Here is an 11,873-nt window from a genome sequence, read left to right as displayed (position 1 = left end):
ATTTGTCAACTCCTGATAGTGTTGTACGTTTATGAAAATAAGAGAAAAAGAAAGAGAGAAAGAAAGGATCGAAGGGATGAGAAAATGTGAAGTCAATCAGAGGAATGCAATTTTAACCGCTGTCATTGTTTGCCGCGGTCTCGTTGCGAGGCACCCGGATGGAGAAATCAACATGTAAACAACGTGTTAATATCAATGGAAGACTTGATCAAAAATTATCATCATGTGCGAATCAGATTTATCCTTGAAGAAGTAACCGCTAGTTTATAGTGGCTAATTTAATTTAAAATCTTCTCTCCTGAAGAAGTCATGGCGGCAAAAGTGATTTATTTTAAAGTTGGAGAGAAAGACGAGCAGGCAGAGTTCGGACCGGACGTTCCTACTGAGGACATCAAAGGTTCTATACTATTTTTTCATTCACCATTGATACTTTTATCATTATTACAAGCAATCCTTTCGATTAGTTTTTCGAATATTCTTTTACTCTTGTGTTATGAGTAATTACCTGAAATAACGAGTTGATTTTTAAGAAATTGAAAGCCAAGCCTCAAGCGCTCTGCTGTTTCATCACTAACAAATTTAGTGAATTCTTTTTATAATTTACTTCCTTTTAGAGTTGTTTCGATGTGCTGCTGAAGCAAGCCCTTACGATATTTTAAAACTCTACAATACCAAGGGAAATTTGGTAAATATATCGTCAAAACTGCAGGAGAACTCTCCCGAAACACGCTACCGGCTCGACACTGTGGCGACGAGCTGTACAGCTTGCGGAATTTGTGGTAAACAAACCTATAGTCATCTTGATTTTTTTAATATTCCTAAGATAATTCTTAACACTCGTTACTTTGTACTGTGCGAATAAGAGTCGCATTGAAAGGGTTAGTGGCGCGTTTCCTTCTTGATTAGATTTACACTTTGTAAGGTATGTATGTGAATTATTCAACTCTGTAGCGGGGAATTTTTTTAAGGATAACATCCTGAAACCTTATTATATTTCAGTATATTTTGACAATTTCATAATATAAATGCTAATAGTTATACTACTGTAGTATTTATTGTAGCTTGATTTTTCTCTGTGAGTGAGTGTGCCGATCGTGTTTCATGTTGCTTTAGTTATGTTGACATCTTATCACATTCAAAATATTTGCTCTAATACATGCAGCTCCCGATTATTCATAGAGCACTTTATATAAGTTAAAGCTTTGAAGCTAAAAGCCTTTTTTAGAACAGACAGTCGAATATACGAAATGTGTATAAACTATCGCTCTATTCAATAACCCATCAGCTAAGATGAAAACTGTGTTTTTCTCTGTCATTGTTGTAATCTTTTGCTCTTTGGCTTACTGTTTTGAGAGTCAGTCTTTTATTATTTGCACAAGTGCAATCAAAATATCCAACTGCACCTTCAAGTTATGTATGAGTTCACACTAAGTATCAGAGTCTTCGAATTTTCTTGGTTTTAAAATCAGAGATTTTTTTGGTATGATCGGATTTATGTGTTCGATAATAAAAAGAATGTCGGTTTTATTAAGGTTTTGTAGTCGTAATCCCTTGAGCATTTGGAGTGGCTGTCCACTTTAATCTCAGGATAAACAAATAATGTACACAGACCAAGGCGATGGGTTTAGTTTTCTAGCTAATATCCATTCCCGTAGACGTATATTTGTTTACTGAGGGATTAAGAAAAGGATTTCTAACTTAATTAAAAGATGGTAGAATTTTCTGTGTGAATGAGTTCGAATTTTGAGGATTAAAAAAAGTGACACCCTCTGTATATAGTAGACGTCGGTACAGGAATTCATTTCGGTTTATATATTGTTGACAGCGTACCTCAATCAAAATGGCAGCTTAGCTTTGAGGTTTTTTTTAACAGTACGCTATCACTAATTAGCTTAATATCCTTTGACAGAAACCATCTTAATATGATTTATCTGATATTCAGCTGTTGATGAAAATATCTGTAATTGATAAAAACGTACATGATAATCCATATATATACATATGAATAGAGGATGAATGCTAACGTGGTTAAAAGATCTAATCCTAGTGCCCACTGTGACACTATATCCGTGCTATTGAATAATGATAGAGTTCTACACATTTATAGTATTGGACCTACTCTAAACATGACGCAATTCATCTCACTGTCTGTAATGTAAGTGTTATTTATAGATCAATACACCAGCTGCATTTAGTTTTTATAAATTGTATTCATTTTACTATTTTTCATTCATTCTTCAATTTCTATAATTATGATTTTTTTCCTGCTTTTGCCATTTCATTTATTTCTTTTCCCTTTTGGCAAAAAGAGTTAAATACAAGTCACCTAAATTAGATCAATAAAGTTTATTTTAATCCCTCTCTAACACAAGATATTTTATTTTCTATTTGTTTTAATTCATTATATATTGAAGGAATTTGATCCCTATATCGTGTTTTAATCTTTAGAAACAGGTCAGAAATTAGAGGCTTTAGAGAAAAGGTATGTGAAAAATGAAATATAAAATGAATGTGGAAAAAAACTAACTGGAACTAGAATTTTAACTGAATAGTATTTACCAAACATTTACATGTATAAAGTACAATGGAAGATTTGGAATAATTAATGTTGAAGAGAAATATGAAAAAATAAATATATAAAAATAAAAATAAATCAATCAATTTTTAATTATGAATGGGAAAGAGAATGGGAAATTTGTCAAAGCAGGTAAGGCTGATTTTCTCCCGGGGGAGGGGAGGGGTACTCCCCTATATTCGCTATAAGTGCCGCCAAACAGGGTATGATTTTCAGCGATTCTACTCTGGAACAGGGTGTATTAAATCGCGCTCGCTCTGGAACAGGGTATATGAAATCACGCTCTAGGGTATCTATTTTCGCAATACCGGAACAGAGTATGGTTATCACCGATCTTGCTCTGGAACAGGGTATGAATTTCAGCGATTTTACTCTGGAACAGGGTCAGGGTTCAGAGGGCTCAGCGGCACATCCCTACCCTAAATGGGCAAGAGTACCCTCCCCCCCCCCCCCCCAGGGTTTTCTTTAGTAACAAAATTAGAGTTGGAATCAGACCTGGGATCAGAATTGGAAGAAGCTTTTGATCAGATGTAGTGAAAATCAGACAACAGAGTCAGAAATAGTAGCGGAAGCAGTAAAATTAGAATCAGCTTGCACTTATAGTGAGCAATTTTCACTTGCAATTTCATAAATGGACTGTTTCTGATTCCATTCCATTCCCGAACCAAGCATTAGATGATCGATTGGCTAAATTATGGGGAAAAAAGCTGAAGTACTGGAAAGTCTGCACTCTATATTAGTATTGTTTGTTTTTAAAATTGCTCTGAGGGTGAATTGATTGCTTGACAATAATTATTTTCTTTACTCAAAATAGACTAGAGAATTTGGAAAGAGAAATATTGATAGAGAATGGAGAGACTCCATCAGTGGTAAAGGACATCAAGTCAAAAGTGGATTCTTTTAGAGATAAACTAGAGGTATTTAATCTGAATAGATATTTTAAAAGAAATAACAGCAACAACAATAATATGATGGTTTTTTAATCAATTTTTTTTCTAATTTTCTAAATCTCAGCTACAAGAAAAATTGTTACATTGAAAATTGTTCTTTTAAGTCCAAGCTCTTTCCCAGTTTTTTGTTTTCCCATTTTCAAAACTCACATTAAATTGTTCACTAGTACATTGAAAATGTGTTTTTTATTCTAATTCTCATTCATTTCCCATTTTTCATTTTTCATTTTCCCTCTATCAAACTCACATTTCAAACTACATATAATAGAGCATTTCCTGTTGTTATGACCAGATGACCCAAGTCATAAGAAATCTTTCACCTTAATCGAGATTTCTGATTGTTATTTATTTTAATTTGTATAATGGCCACTTAATATTGACTTTCTTTTTCGGGTCTAGAGTGTGGAGCACTTAAGTTGGCTCGGCCTTTTCAAAGAAATGTCCAGGTTTGTCATTCTTAGTTGTTCAAATGTCATATTCAACATTACTTATCCTAGTTTATTTGAAAGAAATCTTGGAATAATTGAAAAACACTTAGGATTTTGTCATGAAAATGGGGCTTATTGCACAAGATGATGCTAATGAAAGCCAAACCTTTTTAAGAAAAGTACACATTGAAAGGAGTCAGTAAATTATTTAGCTACAATCTATATTTTCTTACTTCAAATTTTTGTTTTTGCTTTTAGTGGCACACGTAGATCAGGAACTGCAAAACCAATTCTTGCTAGAAAAACATCAGAAGAATTCCAAAATGTATTTAAGAAATTTAAGAAACTATCGTAAGTAAAGAAGAAAGAAGACAATTTTTGTCTGTGCCATGAATATACATATCTCCATGCTTACACTAAGGTTGCGTTCATAATGTATGGCAGAGGGGGGGGGGGGGTGGGGGAAATTTTGGAATGTCCAGAATAATTCTTAACACCCCCCCCTCCTTAAAGTCATGCAAGAAAATACGATCCCCCTAAGCAAGTTGAGGCTTCTTCCAAAAATTGTGCATCCCCCCATTTTTCTGATAAAAATTTTCCCATCCCCCCCTTTTTCCTACCAAAATTTTCCCGATCCCCCTCAATTTCACCTGCCCCCCTCTACCATACATTATGAACACAGCCTAAGATTCTTTGTTTGAGTTGTATCCATATTCATGTGTCTTCCCATGAGCAATCATTAAACAATGAAATAACAGTTGGTCTAAAATTGGTAAAGCATTACACTGAAGCTACAGAGGTGTAATAAATGCATAAAAACTTAAAGAATTTCAGAAGTGAATTTTAAGACGATATAACATAACAGCATTTATCCCTTGTAATCTAAAGTACTTTTGATCTCTGCTAAGAAATAGACACTTCCACTTTTGAAGCACTCTTTTCAGACCATGTCTTATTCTCTTGATTATTATTTCTTTGAATAATGGTGAGGGTTGAATTGAGTAACTATGAAAAATTCTATTTCCAAAATGGGTAAAGATCCTATTAAGGAGCTTCGGGTACAGGTATACTAATCAGCCACTAATAATACTCGTTATAACTACCTCTTATTTCTCATGTAGAACTGCAGAATTATCAGAAGAAACAAGAAATATTTTGAAAAAGCCGACATTTGACAACTGGTATGCTTGAGCCCCCTGTATTATTTTTTTATATGATATGTACATGTATCTTTAAGATATCAAATATTTACTGTTATGAAATATTTGAGATATAACGCGCGCGCTGATTGGCTGGCTACCGTGTTTATATCAGAGGACAGAGACACGCTCGCGCGAAATCATACAAAAATATTTTATGAAAGCGATATAAAACGTCCGCGTCTCTACGACTTCTCTCTTTCTCTACAGCTCCCATCGTGTTTATATCACAGTATATAGACACGCGCGCCGTATTATATTCCTTAACTGATTGACATCGATGTGCTTTCTTCTAGGCAATGGGAAGAGGAAGAAATGTTATACCTATTACAACAGATGTATGTGGATTTAGGATTATTAGACTCGTTTAACATTGAGGTGAGCTTAAGTAAAGTTATTTAAATTTTACAGCGCTTCTCAATTCCACGCGCGAAATCGTACAATACATTTGCCATCGTGACGAAGTAGGTTTTGGTGGACGTCAATCAATACGTTTCCATGACATTCTATAGGCACGTGCCCTTAAAGGCTTTGTGTTTTCCAACAATGCTGGGAAACACTGTCATTGGCGTTTACCAAAAATCTATTATGTCTATAAAGATTTTTTCCCCGCCGATTTTGCGCGTGTTATTGAGATTCGCGCGTGTGATCACGCTAGCTTGAATTTAAATTTGGCCAACAAACGTTTGCATTACGGTATTCGCTATCACTAGCCTCTGGCAACCACACACTAAATGCTATATTCAGAGATGGCATAAAGATAAAAAGATTTTTTTTACAATAACTTACAAATTTCTCGCGCGCAGATTGGTTATTTTTTATCATCAATAAGAGGACAGACAGATAAAGCTGACATCAACGAGCGCGCGCTCTTTCCGTTAGTTGTTTTGATCAGTAAAGATGAGAAGTTTTTATCGCTTTTGTTATTTTAAAAAACAAATTGACATCAGTTTTTTATGTGTCTGTCCTCCGTCTTATTGACGATAAATTTCGTCATCACATTGTCAAAGTAGTATGCGGATCCACACTACTTTGACAATGTGTTGACGCAATAAGAGGACAGACACATAAACAATTTGTTAAATGGCGGAGGAGAGTTCCCTTCATGTGGAAAGTGAAATGTTCTTTTATATTTCGGGATTCCTGTGGTATCGTTACCACAGGAAACCCAGTATCTGAAAGCGTTTTCTAAAAAGAAATAAAATGCGAACTTTAGAAAAGGGGAGGTACACTAGTGGGTAATTAAGTAATTTGTTACGTATTTATATATATTTTTCATTAAAACAGAGATCAACACTACAATATTTCCTGTACGAGGTGTATCGACATTATAACCCAGCGCCATTCCATAATTTTAGACACGCGTTTTGCGTCACCCAAATGGTAAGACATTTTGCTCGGGGTTTTACCAGTTCAATGTTTACCTACGGCTGTAATGTGATGTAACGTTGTCCCAGAGTATTTAAGAATACTTGTCTGAAAACCACTCTAGTTGAATGATAAGTTGATTTTGCGCTTTATGTTTCGCTAAACAAGCTTAATACTGTACCACTGTATATGGGTTTTGCGTCATTTGCTGTGCCGTGTCGTGCTGTGCCGTGCTGTAAGTGCTGTACCTTGCCGTACGGTACGTCGAATGTTTGTCTTGCATTGTTCTTCATGCGTACTGTATATATGCCATAAAGTTTGTTTGTCATGTCTCGAAAGCCACAAGACGTGCCAAGCACCGTATGCTGCACGTCTACCATTATATTCCCTCATTCAACAAAGGAAGGTGCCCTTGATGTAGAATTCTAACAGGAGTTATTTGTATGTCTGTCTTGTCCTATTAGATGTATGGTTTAATATGGATGACAGATATCTCGTCAAAAATTGAACCTCATGAAATCTTGATCATGTTGACATCAGCACTGTGTCACGACTTGGACCATCCGGGATACAACAACGCTTATCAGGTAGGACCTAGTCCTCTACACCGTTAGTCTTATCTTTTGACCGTTTGACCGTGTGAAGTGCTTAACTGGAAACTGAGGTCCAATCAATCTCAGTTTATTTAAAGGCCTTACGACAATTATCATTTCTTTGTTTGAGGAGGCAGCTTTTTAACTGCAAAGCATTTCCTTAATTTCAAGGGGAAACTCGTAGAGCATAGGATTGCCGGGGTATATCTAGAGGGGTCCTAGGGTTCCCGTGACCCACCTTGTAGTTTGGAATTAGTTGGTTAGTATAGGAAAAGGTGCATCTTCTAGAATTTCGGACCCCCCCCCCCCCCCCCCCCTCCTCCTCCTCCTCCTCCTCCTCCCCCTTCCCCCTCAAAATCCTAAATATGCCCCTGGGCCCAGTTGTTCAAAGCCCGATTAGTGCTAATCCTGGGTTAACTCTCAATAAGACCTATAGAGTTAATCCTGGATTAGCGCTAATCCAGCTTTGAACAACCCGGCCCTGGACTGTGGGGCTACATATGAGGACGCAAATTGGCGGAGCTTTTTTGGTCTCGTATCCAGTCCCACAACATATGCTCTAGGAGGTCATTACCAGTCTTTCTTTACCTTCAGAGACGCAAATAACTGATACTTACTGATTGGCTTTTGGATTTCAATCGCAGATCAACGCAAGAACAGAGTTGGCATTAAGATATAACGATCTATCGCCCTTAGAGAATCACCACTGTGCTGTAGCATTCGATATCATGTCTCAGGTACAGCAATCATGGCCACTCAAACAGATTTTTTACTAGCATGTGAGGGTAGTAAGGTTTGGTGTGCGTAATCAAGTACTGACGCGGGATTTTCTCTTACTGGATTCGAGAGTTTTCCTCCCTCTCTTTATGCCGTAAAACCACATTCTAAACCATCTAAGCGTAATTCTAATTCGACCTGTGAGTCAGCCTTGCACTGAGATTAAGTATTTTAGTGTATAGATAAAATTTGGGGTTTTTTTTTTTGCGTTTTCGTGGTTTTTATTGATTCGTTCAGATTGAAAGTGGAAATAATTCGCGTAATAGTTAAGGTTCTTGCGAGCGAAAGAGTTAAGGAGAAGCGGTGAATACGTTTCAATGCACGCAACAGTTGCACCGTGTGAGTAAGCCTGCCTCTCACTACCTTACTAGACTGTAAACGGTACCAAACTTTCTGTACAGGTTCACATAAGAGCTTGAGTCGGGTTTTCTTGCTGTTATCTCACCCCAATCCCCACGCATCCTAGAGACCAAACCCGCGAGCGGGACTGAGCCTAGAGGGACAAGACGGACAGTATTAGCTGTTGCAAAGTTGAAGAACAAAACTGGGTCGGATTGGCATTGCAGTGCATTGTGGGACTGTTTAGGGGACATTTCCAAGATGACATCTTTTTCGCCTCCTAAAACAGCCACAAAATGCACTGCAATGGCAACTCGACCCCGCTTTGCCCTTCAACCTCGAATGACTAATAAAGTCTATCTATCGAGAATCTGTTCATCTTATACATGTTTTTTTTACTGCCCAGTGACATTTTATTTCTCTTTTTATCAGAATGAATCAAATATTCTTAAGAATGTTAGTCCCGAGATGTTCAAAAAGATGCGTGAAGGAATGATAAAGTAAGTGCATAATTCTTCACACCTTGCCTGAGTCGGTGGATTTATAGGAAATCTTTCATTCTCACAACGCTCAGTTTTGATTTATCGACGTGCAAAACACTCTTTGGTGACTCAAAGGTTCACTAGGCAAAAAAATTCATACAAAATTCGTACAGTGGTACCTCTATTGAAGACCTTATCATAAATAAAAATTGAATTGGGACTGCTGAATAGAGGTTTCTTTAACAGTAATTATGGAAGAAAACTTTGACACCGTAAAACTAGATGTCAGTTATCAAAATGAAGGGTGTCCGCTTGATAAGGGTCACTGTATTTGATGATAACGCGTTCGCTGATTGCCTGGCTATCGTGTTTATATGAGAGTACAGAGACAAGCTCGTGCAAAATAAAATCATAGAAGCACAATATGAAACTCCTGCTTTTGTCTCCGTACTGTGATATTGCAGAGCATTCAAAAGCAAGAATAGTCCCCTTCACAGTTCCCTGCGACATCTTGAAAGGTAGCCGTGCCTTTGCATCGAAGCGAGACGAACGGTGAGCTTGCAATGATAGAGACATGTGAATCGTCCAAGGTGTTAAAAAAAGCTCTCGATCGTTCCAAGTTCACCGTTCGTCTCGCTTCGATGCAAAGGCACGGCTACCTTTCAAGATGGCGCGCGGGACTGTGAAAGGGACTATTTAGATCTTATCATTGTATTGTTCCAGGTGTATACTAGCGACAGATATGGCCAGACACTCGGAGATTCTCAAGAACTTTAAAGAAATGCTTAAATCTGGCTTTAAGTTCGACAATGAGGGTCATAAATTAATGGTGAGTCATTATGGTACCAATTCATGGTACGGACTGAAACAATAGCGAACCAATCATCGTTGCAGAAGTTTTCAACGTGGAATTTAGATCTTCTCTAACAAACAACTACGCAATATCTGTTTTGAGACAAATTTCTTTTAATTTTCAGGACATTAAGCAATTCTCCGAAATCCGATTTTCATCTCTTTGCAGAAATAAATTCCAATTCGGTCTGACGTCGAGTGCTTTAGTCATGTACTTGTGGCTCGGGACACTGTCCAAACATTCCCTACGTATTTGACGTAAAATAATTACATTAACATGTTTTGATTGTCTAGTACTGTATTCATCTCCTATGTCATCCGTGTGTCCCTTACCGCAAACGTCGATCGCTTACCCGCGTCTCTATAGCTAAGACTAGTGATAGATATGTTTACGGCTCTCTGGGAGAGCATTTTTTTTCTTTCTCGTCCCTTAACTTACCATACATGTTTTTTAAAGCCATTCCGAGGTGGAGTAAAAGCCTGGGTCGAGGTAGCATCGCAGTGCATTGTGGGGCTGTTTTTGTGGACATATTTCTAAGATGACGTCTGCTTTGTCCCCTTTAACTGTCCCAAAATACACTGCAATGTCAACTCGACCCAGGATTTTACTCAACCTGGGAATGGCTAAAAGATGTGCTTTGTTTTATTAGTTGATGCAAATAATGATCAAAGTATCAGATGTGTCTAACGAAGCACGACCCATGGATGTAGCTGAGCCTTGGTTAGACTGTTTACTACAAGAATTCTTTACTCAGGTCTGTAAATACTCGCGTTCTTTTCTCATTTTATCTCCTTTTTTTCCTATTTCCTTTTTCTCATTTTTTTCTTCTAATCAACTCCTCTGTTGTCACCGTCATTACGTCGTATTATTTTGTATTAATCCCATTTCTCATCTTTCTAATTCATTTTTCCTCTTTATTTTATCCCCACAAGAGGTTCTGATAAGGGCTGTCTCTTTTTCATTTTTTCCAGAGTGATGTAGAGAAGATGGAGGGGTTACCAGTAGCGCCATTCATGGATAGAAATAAAGTAACCAAACCGTCTGCACAGATTGGATTCATCAAATTTGTCTTGATTCCTTTATTCGAGGCTCTTGGAGAATTATTCCCAATTCTAGAGGTAAGAAATTTATACAGCCATTTTGTACATGCCTACATTATCAATAGAGACCCTAGCACGACGTTCTTGCTAGTTACAGCCAGCCTCAAATGATAACAAAGCACAACGTTGACAAAAAATACTTTTTTGTATGAACATGCTAATTTTCTTTACTCCGAAAAAAGTCGACTTTACTTCATCAAAGATAGCATTTCGACCAACTAGTCAGAGCGCGCCTCAGAACTCGGCCATCTTTTGTTAAAAAATTGAATTGGGCACTTTAGGAACGAGCAAGAGACTGGGGCGTGTTTTGAATTTAATCTTATCAGGAAAAACATTTTGTCATTTGAGAAAGCATCTCAATATTAGTATGTATATATGATACAGTGTCCCTTGTACCCATACATTCTTCGACACTTTTGAAGGCCAATAATTCTGTTTTTTTTTTCATCCATGTTCAAATTTGCCAGACTTACTTCAGTATTTGGAGATGCTTTCTAGAATGGCGAGCGTTTTTTTCCTAGAGGACTCTGGGTACGAGATTGCTAATAAGATAAAAATTTAAAACTCGCCCCAGTCTCTTGTTCGTTTCTAAAGTGGCTTATTGCACACAGTATCTTTTTTGGTTGTTTCAGGAACATCTTATTTCACCAGTTCGTAAAGCTCTCAGTTACTACGTCGACATGGGACAAACCATGGAAAAAGAGCTGAAGAAGAAGAACTCACGAGAAGAGAATGATAAACAACAAGTCGTTGATCACATACGGAAAGAGCGAGATAAAGAAACAGCGATCCTAATCAATGGAAGGACCAACAATAAATCATAACATTATGAGTATCATACTTAGAGCGCATGCAGTAAAACCATGAAATAAAAACAAAGTTGATACAGACAAATAGTAGCTATTTAGTGACTAATAGTTGCTATCACTCAACCAGAACATTTATTAAACAAAAGACACAAATGTTCTCTTGTGTATTTGTCTTTGTATGATGAACGTTCTGGTTGAGTGATAGCAACTAGTACTCACTAAATAGTGCTATTTGTCAGTATCGACTTTGTTTTTATTTCATGGTTTTATTGCATGCGCTCTATCATATTTGATCCAAATTTGTATATACACTTATTTCAAAAAAGTTAGTCACCTGAAAAGCTATAAAGCTGAGGCCCACAAGAATTATGGGTAGATTCATTTTACACGTTCAACCGCT

General features: G+C 37.1%; 1 protein-coding gene across 1 annotated transcript; it reads left to right on the top strand.

Annotated features, from left to right (window-relative positions):
* Positions 1-136: 136 nt before the first annotated feature.
* LOC116308274 (high affinity cGMP-specific 3',5'-cyclic phosphodiesterase 9A) lies at positions 137-11,628 on the top strand. Its single transcript, XM_031718662.2, has 16 exons — positions 137-397; positions 615-779; positions 2,449-2,482; positions 3,390-3,492; positions 3,925-3,971; positions 4,212-4,304; positions 5,075-5,134; positions 5,449-5,530; positions 6,440-6,535; positions 6,985-7,107; positions 7,758-7,850; positions 8,662-8,729; positions 9,435-9,540; positions 10,214-10,318; positions 10,536-10,682; positions 11,297-11,628. Exons 1-16 carry the CDS (start codon positions 310-312, stop codon positions 11,486-11,488), a joined length of 1,602 nt encoding a protein of 533 aa, XP_031574522.1. The 5' UTR covers positions 137-309; the 3' UTR covers positions 11,489-11,628.
* The last annotated feature ends 245 nt before the right edge of the window (positions 11,629-11,873 follow it).

Source organism: Actinia tenebrosa, unplaced genomic scaffold (assembly GCF_029948245.1).
Source record: "Actinia tenebrosa isolate PJP-AT-01 unplaced genomic scaffold, QUT_ActTen_1.0 PGA_scaffold4__44_contigs__length_22323623, whole genome shotgun sequence".
NCBI classification, from domain to species: Eukaryota; Metazoa; Cnidaria; class Anthozoa; order Actiniaria; family Actiniidae; genus Actinia; species Actinia tenebrosa.
This window is presented reverse-complemented; position numbering and strand designations above follow the sequence as displayed.